A 24,678-nucleotide genomic window follows, 5' to 3' on the forward strand; every position below is an offset into this window, starting at 1 on the left:
GACGCTGTGAGGAGGAGGATTGGAACAGAGCTTTCCGTCTCCTGCAATACGACCTGAAAGACTGAGGAGAGAGCACAAGGGACTTCAAGAAAGGCAGCCAGGGGTGGTGTGAGGTGCTGAAAGGGGAAGGGTCTTTTATCTGGGCTCATTCTTCTCTATGATCACGCATTCAGAGCTGGACTCTTTGCGGGTGGGAATAGAATCTTCCAAAGGACCGACTAACAGAGGAGAGAGCTGAGCTGTGTGACCCTGGATACTGGCTGTCCAGGCAGATGTGTTTGGTGGAGGGATGGAGGTAGTTTGGAGTCAAGATTTCTCTAAGGACCAAACCAAAGAAAGCCCACAGCCTTTCAAAAATTTATCCAAGCCATTGGCGCATACCTATAATCCAAACACTTGGGGAGGCAGAAGCAGGTGGATCTCTGTGAGTTCGAGGCCAGCCTGGTCTACAAAGTGAGTCCAGGGCATCCAGGACTACACAGAGAAACCCTGTCTCAAAACCACCACCACCACCACCACCACCACCCAAAGCCTATTTGATTATATTTGTCCTGTACCCTCTCTCTCTAATCACCTGGCTGACTTCACTCTGGTCTGGCATCCAGAGAGGGCTCTGTAATGAAGGCATGAAGGTGGCCCCTTTTGTGGCCTCAAGGGTTGCTCTATTGCACTTCCCAGGGGAGGAAACGGAAATGGAGGGACAGCTGGACTGTGTCTGCCACCTATCTCCAACAGCAGGGCCTCAAATGCACCTTGTACCAGATTCCAGGCATCTAGTGGGCTCTAGGTCTTCCCTGTGTCCTTCGATGTTGCAGGCTGAGAAGGGCTGTCTACACACATGAAAAGCCTGACCTCTGCTTGCCTGATGTCCCTCAACCCTGGTCAGTCACTAAACTCTTGAATCCCAACTCTATGAGAGGGAAAGGCCACTAAGACCCAGGTGCTCATGTGGTCCTGTCCTGCCTCACTTACAGGAAGATGCACTTTTTGGAGAGACAAGAATGGGTACAAAACGAACACCTATGTACACCCAATGGGGTCATCTGAGGGAGCTCTGCTCATCTTTGGCTACACTTCAAAGAGGCTGCCTGTAAGCCAGACGGCACCTTAGATGTGGTGGGATTGTTAAAAGAAGGCACACTACCTTGCTTGGAGAAGTAAAGCCTCTTGGAGGAACAACATATTCCCCTCTTCAGAGAGAAAATGCCGAGATCAGAGTGTGGAAGCAGGAGACCAAAGATCGAGTCCAGTGTCTGTGGAGTGGCCATGGGCTCATGGATTCTTAGAGCCTACAGGTCCTCCAAAGTCTCTCTTACTGGCTTCATGGACCAGGTGCATGTGTTCAAGTTTATGTATTTGAGCGTGTATTTTCTCAGGCACTCTCCTACACATATGCCTCCAGCTTTAGATAGGTCATCAGAGGCACCAGGTACCCACAGGGAACACAACATGCTGACCACACTCCCACACCCCTGCCACTATCAACCTCCTCTGAAGCACAGCATCCCACACCAGAGATAATGCTTGCCAATCACTGAGCCAGCAGGCTGTGTTAGCTGCTCTGTCTGCCAACATGCCTGCTGGCTGATGACACCATTCATACAGAAGACTTGCCAGGGTGTGCTGCAGCCACAGAGGGCAAAGCCAGGAGCATGGAGCAAGAGGAGACCTGGAAGGTAGTGGATCTCAGTGTGAGCAGTGTTTCTGTCTCTCAGAGTTCAGGGACAAGAGTGGGGTGGATGTCCATAAGAAAACAGCAGAGGTCTCTCTCAACAAATCCACCCGGACAGAAACATCTTTAGCCAAACCCACCCCTATCATCTCCCCTTGCTTTGTCACGACAGGGAGCTCACTCCCCTTAGCAGCAGCCCCCACCATGACAGCAGCTCACTCTGAGTGTGGGTGGTACAGAGATGGTGGCTATGGCAGACTGAGTTTATGTTGAACCTTCTACCCCCAGGCTGGAAGCACTTCCTCTCTATGCCCCTCCTGGCCACATTCAAGCAGCTACCCAAGGATGGACTTGTCAGCTGTGTAGGCCAGGTGTTCCAAGACACCCACCACCTCAAAGCCCCTCTAGGGCATCTGGAGTGCACACAGGACTCTGTCACTTAGTTCCTGGTGGTGGTGGACTCTTGGAGCTTTCAGGCTGTGCTGGGAAGAATTAATGGGTGGTCCTTGTTCTGACTCTGCCATCACTAGTCCATAGACTGCACCTGGGGATGCATAACATGGACCACAAAGCTTCAGCCTCCTCTAAGGGGGAACATCATGGCAGAAAGATGCTGGCTTCTCACGGAAGCTAAGCTCCAACTCGGCTTAAATTGTTTGCTCAGGGTTGCCAAACGGCCTTTCCAGAGACTCTCGACTTTATTATCCCAAGTGTCATCAGGCTGTACATCATGCACTGGTATCTGTTCATGAACCTATATGTGCATTCTATTCTCCATCCCCTGATCACTAAGGAGGGGAAGGGCTTTTTTTTTTCTGTTTTCTTGGCCTTGTTTAATGTACTATCCCTTAACCCCAGCACGTAAGGGCCGATGCATAATGTTTGCAGGTATGTGAGGATAATGATGCCTTATCGTGAAGGTGATGGGGACACAGGGAGAAGACACTTTTAGATTTGCCTAAAGTATCATCTGACTCCTTCACCAAATCTCAACCCTCTTCTTTTAACCCTTAGTAGGAGGATGGCAAAAGAGCTAGTGTCTATACTAGGTGAGGAGCAGGTCTAAAATTAAATGAATTAATGTACCTTAAGGTACGTGGGCTTTTTAGCCACAGGCCACGCCCCCACTTCCTGCCCAGTGTCTGGTGTGTAGGAGATGCTCCTTGGATCTGCATAACGGGACAGGATAAAGAGATGGCTGCCACCAATGTAAGGACCTGATGGCGAGTCCATTCACGGCATCAGTAGCAGTCACGTCCCTAAATTGGCCTTCAATGTTGAAGAATCAATGTGAGTCGCTTATCAGTCAGTTCTTGGATGGAGTTGCCAAGGAACAGCTGGGCCACAGAGAGATTATGTGTGTGCTGACACAGGTGTGAAAATGTCTGTCATCTTACGTGTGTGTGTGTTCATACACATTAAATGCATGCAACGTTGAAGAGGTGTGTGCACATGCATATCTGTGTATATGTCACTGCCTCTTTGTAAACACTCATGTGTGGCTTGCATGAACTTGTAGGCATGTGTAGAAGAACCTCCATGTCCGAATTCTTGGCTGCTGGGTCTGCATTTCTGCTAGTACTTTGTTGTTGGTTGTTTTTTCCTGGTACACACCTAATCTTTGTCTCTCTCTCTTTTTTCCTTTCTTCTTAGAAATCCATTACTAAAAGGTTTTTCCCCTCACCTCCAGGGGAAGGGGGCTAAGGAACTGGGAAGCTAAAATCACAAGGCCCAGATCAAAACACTCAGCAGCTAAATGAATTCGGCAGCGTTTTCCCGCATGACTTGGAGGGATAATTTAGTGAGGCCGCCAGCTGGAAGGAAAGGGATTAATTCTGCACTTAGCACAGCTCCAGTGAATAATTCATCACTGGAGACCTTTGTGCCCAGCCTCTGGGCAACAGGGGACATGTCCTACCCACCTGCCTGTTGCCTGTCTGGCCCCACCAGTCTCCCGGCCAGGAACACCTAGTTCTTTCTCCTTCTTGTGTTTGCAGGGTGTGTGTGTGTGTCCTGGGGCAAGGCAAGAGGCAGAGGGAGATTCAAGAGACTGGCAATGGTTATTGACAGACTCTAGGCCCTGAGAAGGTCCCAGAGGGCTGGGATATTCTAGGAAAGATGTCACATTTCCGGGCTTCTCTTTTCTTAGGATTAAAAAAAATTAATTGCAATTTTTAGTTATTATGCATGTTTGGTGTGTGTGTGTGTGTGTGTGTGTGTGTGTGTGTGTGTGTGTGTGTGTGTAGTGTGCATATAAAGGTCAGAACACAACTTTGTTGAATCAGCTCTCTCTTTATACCTTTATATGAGTTCTGGGGACTCAACTCAGGTCTCCAGGCTTGAGCTATTTCTGCAGCCCCGCACCTCTGGCTTTCTGTGACTCCTCTCTCTGGGTTTTCTTGTTCTCACATTTGATTTAGTGGCAAGTATAGGTAGGGGTTCCATGAGTGGGAATGGAGGGATCTGGAGAGGATGATAGTGAACACTGAGGTGGGGAGAGGCTTGGTGGGGGGGGCGGGACTTTTGTGTTGTCCCCTTCCCAGATACTCTTCTCATGCCCTATGCCACAGAAGTCTCATGCTCTTCATGGCTAAGAACCTAAGGCCCTCAGCTGTTTGGCTGAGAAGCTAGCAAGAGTAGATTAGCCCTTAATCAGTTCTTGACCATTATCTGGGCTCAGGGTCAAATTGCCCGCATCCCTGTACCAGAGGGGGTCGGGCTGAAGAAGTTTCAGTGGGTGGCTATCAGGTATCTTAGAGCCATGACCAATATCAAAGCTAGCTAGAGGACTAATGGCTTCCCACCAGGCAGGGCTTGCCCTGGTGACCTCTCTCCATTTGGACTGACTCTGGTGTGGTAAGCAGGATTCCAAAATGAGTCACCAAGTCCCTACGCCAAATAGAGAGCCATCACTCTCATGATTCTGTTGGGTTGCATGACACAGCGGACCTTGAGACAAGACAACGATCTGGTTCTTTTAAAAGCACAGAGTCTTCTCTGGCTGCTGACAGAAGAGAAAGTCAGAATTTCAAAGTGTGCTGGGGACTAGCTGTGCCTGCTGGCATCACGGTACAGGGACCATAGTAAGAAGGCATGTGGGCGGACTCCAGGAGCTGAGAGCACCCAGGCTAGCAGCCAGAAAGGAATCTGGGCCACTAGTCCTAACACCGCAAGGAACTGGATCCTGCCCGCACCCCCCAGAGGAACTTGGGGTTACATTCACCCTCATTTTCTAGGAAAGAATGTGGCCTGTTTACTTACATTTTAATTGCGGCTGCGCTAAGCTCTGTGTACTCCAGAGATGGAGGCTAGCAAAGGGGGCGCTGCTGAGTGTGGGATCCAAAAGGAGGGGACTGATCATGGAGCTTTGATCCCCAAGCTAGGCAGGTGTGGGTTAGGTTAGATTGGGGCAGAGGTAGGTCTGGGTCTCTGTAGGCCTTTGTTCTTCCCGCTTCCTAATCCCAGCATTCTGTCTGAGTTCCGGGGGTGGGGTGGGGGTGGGGGGCTCCAATCCCCTCAGAGTTTTACAACTAAACCAGCAGGCACTTCCTTCTTCCTGGCCCCAGGCCCCAGGCCCAGTGAATCAGCACCTGGGAAGGACAGGAGCTAACACAAGTCTGACTCTCCCAGGCCATCTCCCTTACCTCAGAGGAAAGCAGCTGGAAGGAGAGATTCACCACAGGGGCCTCTCCGTTGATGGTTTTTAGGCTGGTGTCCTGGGGAAGAAAAGGGACAGTAAGGCCAGGCCTGCTGCAGGAAAGCCTTTCCTCTGCCTCTCCTTAAGGAGTGTGGGAGGGATGCCAGAGCTGGCCTTCTGCCTCTGTTCCTGCACCGCCTCCAGGCCACACTTCTCACCTGACTGGCACCTCTACACTCATCTTCTGAAAGAGCAGCCGTTCCTGCTTGCTGTTATGTCAAAAGTATTTAGGGAAAGGGTGGCACAAAAATAGACAATGATGCTGGGTGTGGTGGCACATGCCTGTAATGCCAGCACTTGGTAAGCAGAGGCAGGAAGGTCAAAAGATCAAAGTCATCACTGGCTGCATAGCAAGTCTGAGACCTGAGACCTTGTCTCCAAAAAATATGTATACAAAAGGTGATAAAAACTATTAAATGATAAAATTATTTTTTTCTCTATGTTTTCAGTGGAGATTGAACCTTTGGCCTCTTGCAAGCTTGCATACTAGGCAGTGCTCTTCCATGAAAGCTACATCCCCAAGCCTTGTTTTAACTAATTAATTAACTAATTAACTTTTTAAAAGGTCCCCTGGCTGGTCTCAAATTCATTCTGTAGCTCAGACAAGCCTCAAGGTTTCAATTTTTACATTCCATTCCAGAATTTTCAGGCATGTGCCACCAGGCCTGACATTACTGAGAACTTATTCTAAGTGCTTTATGTACTTCCTCACCAAATTCCATAGCAATCCTGTGAGCGAGCACTCGTGTGTGTGTGTGTGTGTGTGTGTGTGTGTGTGTGTGTGTGTGTGTGTTATAGATAAGGAAACTAAAGCACTGATACTAAGAACTTTTCCCATAGTAAGGAATATGGCCACATATAAGCTGGCAAGTGATGAAGCCAGAATTTGAGTTCAATCAGTCTGTCTCCACAGCCTGAATTTAGCCCTCAGCTTATTGTGTCTTGGATGCATGGATAGAGATGAGAAATAAGGTCTAGAGAGGTTGTCATCAGTCCCAGGTCCAATAGGAGGATGGGGTAGGGAAATTCTTGGACCCAGGTCTGGGAAAGCCTGCACTCTGCTGTTACTCCTTAGGGCCCCAGGCTTGCTTTTCTGGGGCCTCACCCTGGCTTGTCTCTCCACCTCCACAGGTAAGACTGGTCTTTGGTATTCCTCATAGCTACAGGCTTCCAACTCCTCGGGTGCCCTGATAGAAGCTGTTAGGAAGCTACATTCAGCTGGATCATGGTGACGCATGTCTTTAATCCCAGCATTTGGCAATCAGAAGCAGGCAGATCTCTGAGTTCACAGCCATCCTGGTCTACAGAGCAAGTTCCAGGACAGCCAGAGCTACACAGAGAAACCCTGTCTCAACAACCGTTCCTGCAAAGAGCCATATTCCCTTCTATAGGTGTGGCCATGGAGTAGGGGATGGGATCATGTCTGGGACCAACTACCAATAGGGACTTACAATGATGGGGAGCCGTTCCACATGCAGTCCTTTCAAGCCTTTTCCTGTCAACATCTTGTGGTATAGAGGAGACTTTAGTGGTAGCACGGAGACACCCAGGGGCTGGTTGAGGGTCCATGGTTCACAGCTTCTCACTATGGGAGGAAGGACCAACTAAGGCTCTTTGCCAATGACGCCTTGTTCCTACTGCCCCAGCGTATTAGATGGGTTTTTAGGTATCAGCCAGGCTCCATCCTTGGTTATGGCTCCTGATGACCCTGCCTCCTAGTTCCCTTATACACACACACTCTGCCTCTTTGGTTCTTCAGAGATTTATCAGCTCATTGTGAACTCTAAGCAGATTCTATATCCATGGGTATTTTTCTTTTCTGGATTGCCTTGTCTCTGCCCTCTGTGCGTATGTGGATTTAGACTATGCACTTGGGTCTTGGGATTAACTATTTTCTCTGCCATTCCTCAGTACACTCTCTCCTCAATGACGGATGCTTATGGAATCCAGGTAGGATAGGCCTATGGGTCCCGGCCTGTGCTCTGCAGATACACCATGGACATGGATTTAAACTAGATCTTCTATTCTTCTGTATGTACTGGGGGGTTTCCCAGCTCTTGGAGGCCCCAAGGCAGTTCTTGCAGGAGACAGAGGCAGGTGGCCCAAACATCCCCTCACAGGGCTCTCCTGATGAACTCTGCTTGGATGGGACGCTGCGCACTTACTTGAGGCAGAAGGGTAGTACTCCAGCACTAAGGCTGTGTCCTCTGAGAAACTGGTGGCTCCATCTCGGCCTTGAAAGAGGAAGGACTGGTTCCACAAGGGTTGCTCTGGGGGTCCCCCAGGCTTGGACAGCTGGAAGAGTGTGAGAGCAGGTGTGGGGGGATCACACCTCCTTTCAGATTCAGTTGTACACGTGTCCCTTATTTGTTCACAGGGTGGTTTGTTCCAGTTATAAAAAGTCAAAGACAAACAAACAAGTAAACGAGAAAACAATTTTCTTACATTAAGACAACCACTCAATACCACCCTGTTCCCATTTTTTCTGCGTATATTTTATATGTATATTTCCTTTTTGCCTTTGCACTTACCACCAAAACCTAAGCAGACCCAGAGGCTCAAGCAATGCTTATTACTCATGACTTTAGTAACTTCAGGATATTCTGTGTTTGGTGTCATAGGCCTATAATCCCAGCACTTGAGAGGTAGAGGCAGGGTTGTGAGTTCTAAGATATTTTGGGCTATATACAGAGTTGGAGGACAACCTCAGCTATGTAGCAAGTTTGTGGCCAGCCTGGGGTTACACACACACACACACACATACACACACACACACACACACACACACACGACCCTTTCTTTAAAATCAAAACAGAGCCCGCAATCCTTAGTTGTTGTTCTGTCATGTCCAACTATCCTGAGCTTTCCTTTTAAAAAATGTTTTTAACTTGTGTGTGTGCCTGAGCGCATCAGTGTTTGTATATGCATGTGTACATGTGAGCATGTGTGTGTGTATGTGTGCATGCATGGTGTGTATGTATGTGTCTCTGTGTGTGTCATGATACATATGCAGAGGTCAAAGAATGACTTGCTTCCTTCCATCATGTCGTAGGTTTTGAGTAATCAAACTCAGATGGTCAGTCAGGCTTGGTAGCAGGTACCCTAACCCTCTAAGCCATTTTGCTGTCCTATTTTCTGATTTTTTTTTCCTACAACACTGAGCTCTATGCTCTTTGCCACATACCTCTGTATCCAAGACTATTTTCTCAGTACAAATGCCTAAAGTAATTGTTCAGTGAAACGATTTTCGTGCTCTGAGGCGCTTGCTGGATGTGTGCACTGTTTTCACAGCCCCTTTCTATTCCATACAAGTTCCTCCTGCCCTGTTCAGAAGGCCACGCAGGACTTCAGATCCCAGAACCTGAGATTATCTGGCTTCAGGCCACTGAAGACTCAGGTGGCTTGAAGGCACCATGAGGCAGCAGATGGAGCCCATGCTTGGGGATGACTTGGAAGATGAACCGTGACAGCATTGACTAATCCCCAAATAAGGGAGGCTTTGGGTGGTCCAAAAACCTCAAAAGAATCAGTACCAGAGGAGGCTCCAAAGGAAGGGTGTGACAAGGTGAGAGACAGGGGAAGGGACTTCTAGGTGAGAGAATGATACAGGCAACAAAGCGTGGAGGTGGCACACAGCTCACCCTGAAAGGGGTGGGGGAGCCAGTGGGAAGCCCAGAACCCACATAAGTGGGAAGATGGGGAAAGAGCCTACAACTCTCAGCACAGAGCCCTGCATGGCCTCAGCGTGGGCTGCCTTGCCTCTCTGCCTGCCAGGGGCTGTCAGCAACTGTGGCAGTGCTCCTGTGTCCTGCTCCCCCGAGGGGACTAACAATCACAGGAAAAGGTCAGCACCAACACTGCAGCAGTTACTGACGCTAGGTGGAGGGATATCAAGATAGGTCCACTTGTCATGGGACAGAGCTCTTGTGCCTGTCACACTAATGGGCCTGCTCTGGTCCTCAGGAGTCTTGCCCAAGGCTCAGCTGAATCTTTCCCCTTCCCCAAGGACATGGTTTGTGGTCAACACAAGGACAGATGTTCCTGAGCTCTAGGTAGTGGCTAGAGTCATGGGCACATCCCTGAGATGTCATGGTGGAAGCTCGGGGACAAGTGCTTGGTTAGCAGCCTAGGCCACAGGGGCCGGTTGTAAGTCCTCTGTGGCTTAGTATTGTTCTCTCAGGATTGACTCCCCACACTGTGACTTTCCCAGACTCATGCCCTTCTCTTGGGTATCAGAGGAAGGTAACTATTGCCTGGGTTAGCTGCTGGGCCCTGGGGCCCTCAGACAGGAGGGACTGTGACTCGGTTTCCTGCTGCCTCATGTGTTGCCCCTTTCCTGGGAAAGGGTTATTTAATGGATGCTAGCTGTCTGCTTTGGGACTTATTAACAGATCTAAATGGATTCTATAAGGCAAGAGGTGGTAAGTGGCTGCCTGCCCAATGAAGGACAGCCCTTTCCCTGAATGGGTTCCCGGGGTAAGTCCCCCAGGGGAAAGCCCTTCATACTTAGACTTGGGGAGGGCGAATCATACTCATATTTTCTTTTTCTCCCTCCATCTCCCCTCCCTTCCCCCCCACCCCCACAAACACATGTGTGTGTGGGACTGAAGGTTACATAATTTGTTAACAGAGTCTTGTGAAAGTGAAGGTACTAGCGGCTGATCTCTATGCTGTGCAGGGGTGAGGGGGTGGGGTGGACGTAAGGTAGACATGCCTGAAGATGCTAATGGAAAGGCTATGGTGGGCTTTGGTATTAAGGAATATGATTAACCCTCAGCTGTGATCTTCAGAAAAGCCATTAACCCTCTGCCACTGAGGCAGACCTGCCTTCCCTGGGGACTGAGCCTCCATTCCAGGGGCCCTTGTTTCTTTCTCCTCCTGCTCCTATTTCCTCTGGACCCACCCTCACTCTCACCCTCATCCACTGCTGTCTGTTCTGCCCAGGCACAGTGGAGACATGCTGGAAGGAAGAGCTGCAGGTGGCTTGTGCTGGCTGGGGCTTCCAACAAGCTAGGACCCTTGGCTCTGAGCCCAGGGACCACTTTAAGCTTATTGTTTGGGTCACAGCAGGACCCTTCCCCTCTCTAGGATGTAGTATTTTTTCCTTGTGCTCCACACTTTGAAAGCCAGCTGTTCACAGGTTTGAAGGAGAAAATGAATATTTTGCCAGAAGGCAAAAGTTCAGTTTGACTGAACTCAGCAACTGTTGTCTGGGACAGCATGACAGACACTTGCACTGTCTGGTACTGCAGGAACCATGGGAGAGCTAGAGACAGACTCCGCCCCTTCCTAGAGCATTGGGTACATACATGCTTGTCAATAAACACCCACCCATTTCAGTCATCATGAGCAAGTTATTGTGGTAGCAGTTAGGGTGTTCAGGGAGAAAGCCACACCTCTCATTTGGGGCAGGGAAGAGGTGAGGGTTGAGGTCAAGGCTGGAGTTGAGACAGGACAGGTGGGAGAATGGTGGGGTGAGTCTTCCCTGAGGCTGGGTAAGAACTGGGTGGACAGCACATAGCTAAAGGGGGCTTGGTCCTGTCTATGAGCGGGGTAAGGGTCCAAGAGAAGCCTGTAGTTAAGGGCAGGCTAGGTCTTATTTGCTTCTCAGAGAACAAGTGAGCAAGGCTGGGCCAGGGAGGCTGCTACCAATGGTCCAGGCAAGAAAGGCAGCCTGTGCTAGAATGAGTCCAGGGTGATGGGAAAGACTTCTGAGAGCTTGGAAAGACTGGCTGTAGGGATGGGACAGGAAGACATGATGGGCTCAGGCTGTTTTCCTCCATTTGGTTCATTCTTGGGCATTCTGCCATAACTCTGCAGGTCATGAGAGCTACAGGAGCAAGCAGGTGGGCCCAGCAGGCAAACCTATGCCCAACTAGATGTATTTGGTCTATTCCTTGGCTGATCAGAGGCCAGATTTTTGCCATCCTCACCAGGCTGAGAGAGGAGGGGAACAGACCAAAGGGGCTCTGGTACATTCTGTCCTTCTTGTCTCACACCCCAAAGTGGACCACTCTTTGCCAGGTGGCTCCTCTCTTCACACCTGCTAGCCTAGGCTATCAGCAAGTCGGAGACACACCCCCCCTTCGGTGATTGGCTCAAGGAAGTGCTTGTGACCTGATTCTGGTGAAGGAGACCAGAGGAAGGTTGATTGGGCTCTTGGTGGTGGTGGTTGGGTTTAGCTACCAGTTTCTCATAAAAATCAAGCTCGTTATTAGCCTTTGATTGTTTCTGTGCTAGAAATCTAGGAGCAGTTAGCTGTGCAAATGGTCATTGCTAGGTGCTAGAGACCATGCCTTTGACAGCAACTACCATGGCAGTATCTAACGCTGTGGGTACTTGTATGGATTGGGGTTTCTGTGGAGTTCAGGCATCAGGTACAATGATAAAGCTGACTTGGGGCTGTGAAGCTCTGAAACGGACAAAGGGACTCTTGGCCTGGCTTAGCCTGTTTTGTTCTAACAGCCTAGTGAGGTAGGAGCCAATAAGTCAGCAGGAATCACACAGCTAATAAGCCACATAGCCAGACACCAACCTGGGTCTGCTGAGTCTCACAGTTCCTGCCCAGGGGCTTGTGGGAAACCCACAGTGCTCCAAGATGTCAAAGAGGACCAGCCTTAGAAATTACCTGGTTCAGTCCCCACCACATCAACTGTAGAGATGAGAGATGAAGCTCACAAGAGACAGGGTAGGGGGTTGTGTAATCTCTAGGCTCAAGGTATCTGGATGGATACTTTTTACTTCCCAGCCTGTCCCTCTCCTGATCTTCCTGCAGGTCCCTGGGCATCTCTGTAGCTTTAAACCTCACCCAGGTGCCAGCCACTGGATAACCATTAGCAAGTGTCTTGTTATTTCTGGCTTCTGGCCTTGAGTCTCACATGTGGGAGAAGCACCGAGGAAGTCTGTAGCGAGGAGTGCCTCCCCCATTCCTGTGGAGTTAGGCAGTGGAAGTAGCCAGTGGTCAAGCCTGGGGAGGCTCGCTCATTAAAGCAGGCGGTACCTCCTGCCCCCTGGGACAGCTGCTGATCGGCTCATAATTTTCTGTGCAAATGCAGAGCCATGTGTGAGATGACTCTGGGGAAATCAGGCTGAGGATTGGTCTGGTTTGAAGCTGTCCCTGTGATCTGCCTTTATCCCACCCTTCCCTGCCAACCATTACTCCTGACTGTGTCTGAGCCTTCTTTAAACATCTTTTAAATGAAAGCTGGGCCTCCAACAGAGCATCTTGTTCTAGCTTTAATGGGCAGATGATACGAGGGACTTCCAAGAATGTTTCGCCTTCCAAGCCTCCTCTTTCACATACAGCAAGTTCTCAGTCTTTAGGAGGTCAACCTGACCATCTCCTAGGTCCACCCATGACTTGTGTACCTCTTCTCCAGCGTATTTAAATGTATGCCTTCCTGCTCATTCCCAACATGTTACATCTTGGGTTATACCATATACTGTATTATATGGTATACCTCTGGGACCTGCGTAAAGCCAGTTCCACAAAGCTTCCTCTGATTTCCACATGCGTGCTGTGGTATGGATACCCTTTCCCTATATTATGCATATGCACACAATAATAATAAGTTAAAAAGGGAAAATACTAAAAAAGTTATGACTAAGTTGGCATAGTGGTGCAGGCCTGTTTTCCCAAGGCTAGAAGGGTAAGACGGGCAGATAGAGAGTATGAAGCCAGCCTGAGCTATTTAAGAAGATCCTGTCTCAAAAACAAGGCAAGGAGTCAAGATTCACTTTCCCTAACTATCCACATATCAACATTCCTTTTCTATGGATACACACACACACACACACACACACACACACACACACACACACACACACACACACACACACACACACTACACGGTTGGGAAGGAGCCATACCTGAGGACACCCATTCTGGCTGACCCGAGGCACATCAAAAGTCATCGGCGATGAGATAGGGAAGGAAATCTGTGTGAGAGGCAGCCCCACAGAGGCAGGGTCCCGCCTGGCCTGGCTGGCCCTGGAGAGGCAAGGAGACAGGAGTTGGTGCTGCCTGACCTATGGTGCAGCCTGGGCAGCTGGAACTCACAGTTAGACTCTGGGTTGAGGTAAAAGGGAGAGGGCAGTGGCCCACCTCACTTGAGCCAGGACCTGGGAACATGCTGGTGATCTCTGGCCCAAGCCTTGGGAAGGCTTATCTTGGTTAAGAGATGACAGCTACACAGCCACAGCTCTCAAGGTCCCTTAGCAGTGACTTGAGATGTACCTTGGCTGTATCAGAATAAGTCAGCTTTACTGTCTTTAAAATGGGCCTTGGCTTCCCCACTCACCTTTAAAAGACTATCAGAATGCCTCCTGACTTGTGGGAATCCTGGCTTATGCTTAAAGGGGTAAAGAGAGCCTGTGGGGGAACATGCACACCTGTGCATGTGTGTACATATGGTGCTTGCAGTTGGCCTCATTGGTGTATGATTACTATAGCAGGCCTTAGGACATCTGCTTTTGGGGACAGCCAGCAGCAGGAAGGAGCCTTAAGCCCTGAACCTAACAGGGAGTGGGGACTGTGTGGTGGTGGTGGTGGTGGTCTTGTGGTGGCAGGCTTGTTTGGAGGGGCAGAGGTGCCTCTGGGCAGGGAAAGGGGCCTCTCTTGGCCTCCATGATACTGGCTCCTTCTTTTTCTACAGGCTGGACTCCCTTACATGCTCAGAAGCTTCAGGAAAGATCCCCATATTCCCTTTCCAGGGGCTCCAGGTCTTCTGGAGGAGAAAGGAGAAGTCTGCTGTGGGAGGCTCCCTGGGGCTTCAGATCAAGGTTTGTGTGAAGCTTAGAGGAAATTTAGGGAGAAGGGGAGGTTCCCCCCATCCTAGCCCTCTACCCCCCCCCCCATAACCTGCATCCACTCACTTAAACTCAGTATAGTTGGGAACCACCCGAGCAATCACCACCATGGGGTTGGGGCTGTTGACTAGAGGCTCATTGACTCCGTGAAGAAAGACCTGGAGAGGAGGAGGTGGAGGAGGTGGAGGAGGAGGAGGAGGAGGAGGAGGAGGGGAAGGAAGAGGAGGAGGAAAAGAAGATAAAGGTTTGTGGCTTGTGGCCATCCCAGAGGCACAACCAGTGCCCCTTCTACCTCTACCCCTGCTATCTCTCCCATCTTGATACCTGCCATGATCACATGATCATCATGCCTTTACCCTGTTCCCCCCTCCCCCCCTGCTTCTTGCTTTGCTCAAAGCTTCTCTGTTTCAGGAAGTCACCCTCTGGGCTGACTGGGGCAAGTACTCCTGGTTTCCTAGGGGCTTTGCTGGAATTCAGCTGCCTCCGAGGGACAAGGTGTACAGGTGTGCATCCAGGCCTGGGAGGAGGTCCAGACAATTACATGCTCTGGGGCCAAACTCTGGTCATGGGTTCTCCTGGGTCACTCTCCTGGGGGTTCTCTGATTAGTCTGTGAGATGAGAGACGCTTTGTAAATCGAGGGCACTAAGCCCAGCACTGGTTTCAACAACTGTGCTGAGTTTCCCAGTCCAAGGTCAGAGGCCATACGGGGTACGTCTTGATTTGGTGTTCATCAGCCCTGGGGTCTGTTCACTGCAGGGCTTTTCCTCAGCATCACCAATGCCTGGCCACCCCTCATTTCACAGCCTTACCATGTTGCCAAAGCCTGTAGGTGTTTGCCTGTCTGCTCCTCTGCCCACATTTCCCGCCAGCTCCCTAGCCCCGCCCCCCGTTTTTTTTTTTTTTCTGTAGTTTCTCTCCTATCCTTACACATTCCTGCTTCTGCTTTCCCACATGCCAGTTTCTCTCCCCAGGCCTCCCACCTCCAACCTCTGCCAATCCATCCTGACAGCTGCTTGGCCTCCTCTAGGCTCTAGTCACTGTCACTTGGCTTGCTCTCTTGGCCTCTGCATCCCTCCTCTGTAGCACTGACCAGACGTGGAGCTTCTAACTTAGCTCTTGTTCGTTTTCTACTTGATATGATTGGCTATGGGCATAAACATGCAACCTGTTCACTGTGGTGTTCCCAAGCTTTTAGCACAGAGCCTGACACAGAGTGGGAGTTAGCAACGTTTGCGGCATTAAACAGGCAAAGGGAGAACAATCAAGAGAGAGGGTTCTCTGTGCTTCTGACTATTAAGGAGAAGGATGGAGGAACAGAGAGACCTGGGGACAGAGTGGGAGAGACACGGTGGCCTTAGGGAGGGTGTGGTTGAACTGGCCCCAAAAGATGGTTATGTCCTAAGGAAAAAGGCAAGAAGGGCAGAGGCCCTTGGGCACAGCTGAGGGAAAGCCTTGGCCAGACCTAGACCCTCTTTAGGCTTGTTTCCCAACCTGTACATTGAAAGTCTGGGTCTGCTGGCCCTGACAGTCAGTGGAGGCTTGTTCGGAGTCATTCTCTCACCTCATCACCCTCCTCTTCTGCCGGGACCCATCTCTGCTGGGCCGATGTGGCTACCTCCACACAGGCGTGACCTGATAAATTCTTAAGCCATCCTTAAGTCATCAGTGGGGCCTCCCAGTGAGCCTCTGATGTCACTGGAGAGCTGTCAGGCCCCATTACTCACAAGACCTCCAAGAGGCATGAGGCCAAAGGTGATGGTCTAGGCGTGTCTTTAGGGAGTGGGCAGTTTACACCTGTTGTGTCCTGACTCTGGCCAGGTATGGATGAGACAGCTGTACCAGCACACCTGCTCATGACAGCCTGGTGAGTAGCGGAAGCAATTTCTTTCCTCACTGTGTCCCTTGGTCTTACCATCACAACAGACAGCTGCTCCTGTGGCTATACCTGTGACACAGTTGGGAGGAAGGTCTGTTCTGGAGTGGGGAGTGGGTGGGTGTGTTTCTTGGGGCAGGGGCACTCAGACTCTATCAGTCAAGCTGGAAGACTGAGGGAAAGGTGGGGAAGGTGGCCCACAGTTCTGGGGATGTGGTACCTGTCCTTGTTTGATATGTTGGGGTGACTGGCTGTTCTAGAAGGGGGCCACATAGAGGAGAGGTGAGAGACACCTGCTGGCATCCAAGGGGCAGCTGTGTAGAAGCAGTGATACGGTTCAGGATCTCTGGGCTCTTAAACCAGGCTCATTTTGTGTCTCAGTGTCCCCAGATATGACACAGGACTAAAGAATAGTTATTGCTCTGCCACTCACGGTGCTGCACATCAAGGGATCAAGGGGTCTGCTGTGGTAGGAGAAGGCAAGGGTGTCAGAGTCCCGTGGATCACACAGGGACATCTGCGGACAGGAATCTGTCGCCTAGGGAAAGGCTTAGGTCCCAGAGCCACGTCTGCCTCAGGTATCAATCATTCCTCCTGAAGCTGTCTTTGGACTGAAAGGTCAGTGCTTGGCCTGCCCAGTGGTTGAGGGTATTGGAAGAACGAGACCAGCCAAACCTTGGGAAAGGCCCTGGGAAGTTAAGTTCTGTCAGGAAGAACAGGATTAAACCAGCCAGGGGCTGGACCAGGCTATGGATGGTGGGCTTTTCCTTGCTCCAAGGAGTGCGGAACCCATGGGAGCCTATGTTGCTCCCTGAAGTATTGTGAGGAACACAGCTGCCTCCATACAAAGGCAATAGAAGAGGAGAGAGGCCAGGGCACTTTTGTCCCAATCAGGGATTATCTTTACAAACTCTGGATATTTTGAAGTTGGTGTTTTTTTTTTTTTAAAGTGTATTCTTATTGTGTGTGTATGGGATGTTTGTGTGGGGGAGATAGACTTGTGCCATGGTGTATGTGTGTGTGTATGTGCACACGTACATGTGGGTGCACCAGAGGACAAGTTTGTGGAGCCAGTTCTATGTGCATTTCAGGGATTGAATATAGGTTATCACGTTTGTATAGGAAAGCTTAACCCATTGAGCCATCTCGCTGGCCCCTGGCCCCACAACTGCTAATGTGGGAAGGTCTCATTGCATTTTCCCTAGACACCTATGCTCTATACTCTTAGACCATTCAGAGGAAACCAAGGGCTCCCTCTGTTCTCATAGTACCCCAGAGCTGGTACCTCCAGGGCCGTATGGTCACATCCAATGTAGCGGGGCAGTAAGCTGCCCTTCCGAACCACGGTGGCGTACAGGCGGGTCTTGGCAGTGGCTTCATCGGCTTTCTCAGACTGCATGGGGATAGAAGGCACACCGGAAGGAGGAGAATGGGTAAGGGGCAGAGGCTGGTCATAAATCCAGCCCTGTGTGGACACTTGCTTATCACTGCCCCACTGGGACTCCAGCTGTAATTAAAGCTCACAGTCCCCGGGAGCCCTTCCAAGAAGATCATCCCATAAATCTCCCCTTTTCCGTTTGAATATTTCATTGCCCTCTCAGGGACTACTGCTCGCCTGCTCTCTCGGTGAAGATGTGATAAGGAGGCCCGGGTTGTAAGTGGACACAGGGTGAGGGGCCTGGCAGATGCTTCCAAGAGGACAGATCCAGGCCTATCTCCAGGGTCTCTTGGGGCCTTTGCTTCTGTGCCTGCCCTGGTGCCCTTTCTGTACTCCCTGAGCCCAGGGAAGATAATGACCTCTGGCACCATAGTTGAAGAGTTGCCTGGCGAGAAGGCTAGTGCCAAGGCCTGGGGGAAGGAGTGGGGATGGGAGCTACACAGGCCGAGTGCTTCCCACAGACCAGGCCCTTTACCCGGCGCCATATTGGAGCCTGTCCAGAGGTGCTTTGTCTCACCTCTGCTGTGGAGCAATGGAGGCCCAGGGTAAAGCGGCCTCCTATGGGCACACAGATAGTGAGTGGCAGACCTGGGGCAGAAACCCAGACCATCTGATCTCAGGCTGTCCTTTCCTTTGAAAGGAAGTGTTCTGGAGTGTGTGTCGAGGGAGAGCAAGGTGAGGCTTCCTCTCCTCTGTGGCCAGGATCTAATGCTTGAGCAATCAGAGTGAATCTGCCCCCTAAGAAGTCTAGTCCAAGGCTGAGAGCCTGGAATTTCTACTCCAGGTTGGTGCTCAACTGTCCTCCTGACAAGGTTCGTTCTGGGGGAACGTTTGCCTGTCAAATACATACCCCATACCTATGGCTTGGGAGAAGTGTGACCTGGGCCCACCCTCAACCCCATTCTCAGAGAACATTTGGGAACATCAGAACACTTCCCACAGGTCTCTCTTACCCAGAGCCCAGGGCTTGTTTAGGCTTACCTTTTTTAACTCAAAGTGGTACGGGTGGAAGACACGCAGGTACTTAATGGGGATTTCATAGGACACCAGCTCCTCTTTCTTATTGTTGTCCATCACCTTGAGGATCACATCTGGAGAGAGTGGGGAGGGGAGCTTTTCCAGTGACGTGAGACAGTGAGCCGTTAAAGAGACATCGCTGAGACGAGACAGAGGGTGGAGCGCATGGAGGAATGCACACCTTTCCTCGCGTAGCCATTTTCTTAGAATTGAGACACTCCCTTCTAGAGGGAGGGTTAGGCTCATAAAACTCAGGAAAACTACAAAATGGAAAGGCTCAGGAAATGACAAGATCCACAAGCCCTTACTTAAGATTATAACAGCAGTCAACAATTACTGGCCAAAGGAGACTCTCCAGTGGAGCTGCCTGCAAGCTGTGTTGGAAGTTCAACCTTTTGTGAGTTGCCACCATGGTGACAGGGAGCATCTCAGCGATACAGCTCCCTTTGAGTAATACATAACTGTGCTGGTTAGTTTTTTTTTTTTGTTTTTTTTTGGTCGCCTTGGCACAAGCTAGAGTCACCACCAGTTAGGGAACGGCCTCCATCAGACTGAATTGTAGGCACGTCTTTGGGGGCATTTTCTTAATTGCTATTTGATGTAAGAGGGCCCAGCCCACTATGGGCAGTGTCATTCTTAGCCAGATAGGCCTGATCGATATATAAGAAAGGAAGTTGGTCAAACCAGAGAAAGCAAGCCAGTAAGCAGAGTTCCTCTGTTAATTTTTTGCTCTAAGCTCTTGCCTTGAGTTCCTGCCTTGGCTTTCTGATGACGGACTATATAACCTGTAAGCCAAATAAATCCTTTCCCCCCAAGTTATTATTGGTCAGTGTTTTATCACAGCAACAGGGAAGGAAACTAGTACTGTTAGTCCTTACCCATGTTCCTTGAAGTACCTAAATAAACTTACTGGTCCATCAAACTAGACTTGAAAGGAATTTCTAGTTTGTCACGGTGTGGCACCTGGGGCAAACATTTGTTTCCCCAGGGAGAGTCACACAGCACATGTACATGTAGGAAACACACATGTGCAGATAACCTCCAGGCATCATCTGTGTTCCTACGCAGGGCAAGGCTCCATATCAGGTGCTGTTAGAACCTCCACATGTGAAGAACCTCTGATCCCAGGAATGGACACACGACCAAGCCCAAGTCCCACAAGGCTATGGAAATGCACAAGCACAGTGTGACAGGCAAGCACTAAGACAGGCAAGCGAAAGTGCAGGACTGAGACCCTTGGTCATACCCGCTCCCACCAGCTCCACGTGTAGGATAAGAAGGCGTGTGACCCATGTGTCTCAGGTAGGGAACCAGAGGCCCAGGAAAACAAAACCAAACCAACAACTTACTCAAGAACTCTGTCAGTATAAGTACCTATAAAAGACTAGTCCATGGGGCTGGAGAGATGGCTCAGTGTCAAGCGCACTAAGGGCTCTCTGGAGGACTTGGGTTCAATTTCCAGCACCCACATGGCAAGTAACAACACCAGTTCCAGATCTGACTTTCTCTTCTAGCCTCCATGGACACTGCACACAGGCACACAAAACACCCGTGCTAATAAAAAAAAAAAAATGACTTTAAAAAGCCTGCTTCACGTAACTTCTTTATTTTCTATGTATGAGTGTTGCCTATGCATGCATGTATGTGTATCATATTAAAGCCTGGTGCCTGCAGAGGCCAGAAGAGGGTGTCAGATTCCTTGGAACTGGAGTTATAGACAGATATAAGCTGCTGTGTGGGTGCTGGGAACCGAATCTAGGTCCTCTGCAATAGCAGAAAGTGCTTTTTAACCGCTGAGCTGTTTCTTCAGTCTTTACTCCAAAGACATTAAAATGAAGATCAACACAGCATTTAGTAAACATTTCCCAGGGACCACACTGTCTCATAAAATCAGGGCAAACTTTAAGGAGAAAGCCAACATCCTGGAAATGGTCATGGTGCCCACTCATGAGCACCTGCTGTGTTCTAGGCATGGTGGTAGCAAGCACCTATTATTCATATTCTGTTATTTTCTTTTTCTTTTTCTTTCTTTCTTTCTTTCTTTTTCTTTTTTTGGTCTTTTGAGACAGGGTTTCTCTGTGTAGCCTTGGCTGTCTTGGAGTCTCTTTGTAGACCAGGCTGGGCTTGAACTCATAGTGATCTGCCTGCCTCTGCCTCCCTCAGTGCTGGGATTGCAGGCCCTATGAATTCGTATGGCAAACTTCATCACCTCTCTCTCTAAAATATGATCAGTGGCACTCAGAGGGACCATAGAGCTGGGGCAACATCACACAGCTAGGAAATGGGTGGCGAGGAGGATGGATTTGGGTACTTGATGCATTTTTCTCATTCTTGGAAATCTGTGATTTAAGAACGAGGAGGAGATGGGGAAATGAGGAAAGAGGAGAAAGACAAAAGGATGGAGGAGGGAAGATGGAGCTGGAAGAAGGAGACACTAAAAGAGATCCAGAGAAAAATGGGCAAAGGAGGATGAAGAGCAGGCTTGAAGGGTACTCTCCCCCCCCCCCCGGAGGGCATTTCAGCACCAGGAACAGCTGCTGCCCCAACCCTGTGCGCCTCGCCCAGGGTGAGAAGGAAGTTAGTCTTTTTTAGTCTTCTTTATAGCTACCTGGCACACACAGAGAGGGGAAGCCACGTGCCAAAAGTGGGCTACGTGGGATCCGTACCCAAAAGAAAAGAGGCCAAGAAGGTCTTGCAATTGACCAGAAATCAGCAGGTCCAGGCTCCCTTACCAAGATGTGAATTTTTTTTCTGGCCTCTAGGAAGTCATTTGGCCCCTCTGAGCTTCTGTATAATATTAAAACTTTAAACAACCCAAACAGAAAAAAAAGCCATCTTATCCAATGCCTAAGATTTCTGAGGAAGGAGGGTGTGTGTATGAATGAGGCCCTGCCCTACCCCGGCGTCACTTCCCAACTCCTGCCAGTTCCCCCTTGCTAGCCATCTGCAGCTCTCCCCACACTCACCCATCCCTGAGTAGACTTGAGAAGATTCTGCAAAGGGATCCCAGCATTCCCAGCCAAGACTAGACCTCAGTAGCCAAGAAACTATAAACTCATACCCACTCCCCATGGACTCTGAGGCCCCCAAATTGATTCAGATTTTATGAGACCCTGCATCTGCCTATTTTGGAGCACGCTGTTTTTGTAGGAAGCCAGCCGTGAGCTGCAATTGGGGAGAATGAACAGCCATTCCTACCGTGATCTTGTCCTCTTGTTCCAAACATGTTTCATCGGCTTCCTGTTTGGGCACTGAGTCCTTCCTCCTTCCATCACTCCTTTTGTGTGGCCAACAAGCCATTTTGGCTACCCACCCACTTTGGCTTTGACCCAGGGTCTAAAATTCCCCCTTTGCTTTTCATTACTAGGCCCTTGAGCTACCTCCCACCTCTTGCCTCTTGGCCTGGCCTCCAATTCCCTACCCCCGCCATGGTAGATATCACCACAGCAACCATTTCCAACTGGGTTCCAACAAGCGGACTTCAGTCTGCAAAGAGGTGCCTGCCAATGATCCCTAATTCATGTGGCCTCCTCACCCCTGTCCTGTCTCTCCTGTAATTAGTCCTGCCTGCCTCCTGCTACACAAAAGCCCCAGGACTGCTGACCTCATTAAACCCTTTCTCATCTCTCCCCTTTGTGCATGGCAGAAGGCAGGGTCCACTCACCATCGCTACTAAATTAACTTACACACACACACACACACACACACACACACACACACACACAGACACACACACACAAACACACACACACAGAGACACACACACAAACACACACACACACAGAGACACACACACACAAACACACACACACACACACACACACAGAGAAAGAGAGAGAGAGAGACAGAGAGAGAGAGAAAGAGAGAGAGAGAGAGAGAGAGAGAGAGAGAGAGAGAGAGAGAGAGAGAGAAGGCATGGGGGTGTGCTACAGCACTTACTACACAATGGCACTCACATGAACTTATGAGCCCAGCACTCGGGCTCACAAAGGCATGGCTGTCCAAGTGCACACCTGCATCTGTGTGAAACCCCAGGCTAATTTTTCCTCCTCTTCTTAAACCATCTCCACAGCTCCACTTCTTCCTTTACAGGAAGAAAAACTATTCTCTCGTCTGACTATGGCTAGCCTTCTCCCCATGTGTGGGCGCGCACTGTGGTACATCTTTCCCTCCCACAGTCCCTTGGCAGTCAGCTTTTGGGTCTGTGAGGTGAGCAAGGAAGCCTGCCTAAGGCCCTCTCTCTTCTAGAGCCACCTGATGTTCCAATTGGCTGAGTCCAGGGACATGGCAGGGCACCTCTGCTCTGTGCTGCAAGTGTCCAATGCCGGTGCTCCCTGGCAGTTCTGGCATCAGCATTCAGTACTTCAGTAAGCCCAGACCAACCTCTCACTTGAGAGTGGACAGTAGATGTCCCACAGTGAGAAACGCAGGTGCACTTGCATGTGTATATACCAGCACCTGATCTGAGACCCAGGGAGGTCTCAGGCAGGGATAAAGATCCATCCTAGGTGGGGCATTAATCAAACAAACCCAAACTCAGCTAGAGCCTGAAGCTCCAATGAGATAAGGCAGGACTTGTGTTATTTAAACTCCCCCAAGCTTCAGTTTTCTAAGTAGCACAGTTCCTCTTAGGAGGTGGTGACTCTGATGATGGCTGCGTGGGGACATGTCATAAAACCATAACGTGCCGTTTGAGTGGGACATGGCAGTAATAACAACCATGAAAATAATAACAGCCGTCATAAAAAACGATAAGCTCGCATTGTCTGGAAAATTCATTTATGTGGAACAACTCATTTTTCCGGCAGGCTGGGGAGATGAGGCGTGATGGGATTATGATTTTTTTAAAATGCTTTTATCGGAGCCCAGAGAGGTATTCAGCTAGTCTCCAGCTGTGTTGAGAGGAGCCTGCTCTTGCCTTCCATGGCAGGTGGGGCTGTATCCACTCTATCTCCCACATGCCAGTGCCCAGCCCCCAGCCTCACCTTCTCGTCCTGAGTCTTCTGCCTGGAGCTCCACTTTGACTGTGTCTCCCCAGATGGGGGCTCTGGTGGGTTCTGAGGTCACAGAGGTCACAGCTTGGGGGCTCTGTTTGTTGGCTTCCTCTGATGTGGTTTTTCTGGGGAGGAGGGGCAGTTGAGTTAGAGGGAGGCAAGCTCCTTCCTGGGCTCCACTGTGTGGACAGGGTAGGGTAGAAAGCGGGCAGCTCTCCCCACATTGACACTTGTCATACTGGACTCAATGGACCCCAGGCTTCTCCCCTCATCTGTCCTGTTTGGTGACTACACCATCTTGCTGGCCACTGCTGGAACCTTTGCTTAGGTCCAGGACCCAGAAGCTCAAAGTGAAAGCAGGACAGATGTTATACCTATTTGATTTCCTGTCCCTTGCCCAAAGAGAGCTCCGGGCAGGCTCCTATATGCACTGACCCCATCTGGACCCCTTCTCTGGGGGGTCTGTTCAGTGGGAGAATGCTTGTGGATAACAGTTGGCTGTGTGCCACCCACCTGACTGGCTCACCCCTGTGTGGCCCAGAGTCCCAGGCTAGCCTAGATGCCTCAGTTTGGAACCTTTTCAGTGGGGGTATACCCATTTCCTTGCCTCCTGTGGTGCCCACTGTGTTCAGAACCCTGGGATGGACACTGGGCCCTGGGTACAGGGCAGAAGAGAGAACTTCCCGGTCCCTGAGCACTCAAACTCTCAAGGTCAGGCTGTGCAGGTGAGGCAGGGGCCTGGGTTCTCTGCAGGTCTGTATAGCCCATAAGTGTGGAAATGAGTGTCCCTGAGATCCAGTGCTACCAGACAGCTCAGCGAAAGAATTAACATCCTTGTGCTATTTTCAGGCCGTAAATGGTGCTGCTGCATTGATTGCAGCAATCATGGATGAGAGCAGTCCCTGACCCAGCTTTCAGAAAGGGGGTTACACCACATCCCCAGCAGGGGAGGTCTGGTGCATCTCCCTCTGTCATTCCTTTGTCCTATCTGTGATCTTGGATGACTGACGGGGGTGCCACATGAGCTCCTCCTGTCCTCCTGTTGTTTTATTATTTACCTAAATAGCCACACCGGCAAAGCCAGAGACCAGAGGGCGGCAAGGCTTTGTCATCAGCCCACCATGCTGGTGTAAATGCACAGAGATACCTCCCTCCCACGCAGGTGCTCTGCACCTCTG

At 50.2% G+C, this 24,678-nt stretch overlaps 1 protein-coding gene across 1 annotated transcript in view; it reads right to left on the minus strand.

Annotated features, from left to right (window-relative positions):
* Window positions 1-24,678, minus strand: part of Ccdc33 (coiled-coil domain containing 33) — a 110,903-nt gene that overhangs the window by 37,824 nt on the left and 48,401 nt on the right. Inside the window, exons 6-12 of the mRNA XM_051156554.1 lie at window positions 23,492-23,625; window positions 18,471-18,580; window positions 17,337-17,444; window positions 14,244-14,335; window positions 13,239-13,359; window positions 7,535-7,664; window positions 6,821-6,954 (exon numbers count right to left, since the gene is read on the minus strand). Of these exons, the coding sequence (XP_051012511.1) occupies window positions 6,821-6,954; window positions 7,535-7,664; window positions 13,239-13,359; window positions 14,244-14,335; window positions 17,337-17,444; window positions 18,471-18,580; window positions 23,492-23,625 (829 nt within the window). The remainder of the gene's footprint in view (window positions 1-6,820; window positions 6,955-7,534; window positions 7,665-13,238; window positions 13,360-14,243; window positions 14,336-17,336; window positions 17,445-18,470; window positions 18,581-23,491; window positions 23,626-24,678) is intronic.

Source organism: Acomys russatus, chromosome 14 (genome assembly GCF_903995435.1).
Source record: "Acomys russatus chromosome 14, mAcoRus1.1, whole genome shotgun sequence".
Taxonomy (NCBI): Eukaryota; Metazoa; Chordata; class Mammalia; order Rodentia; family Muridae; genus Acomys; species Acomys russatus.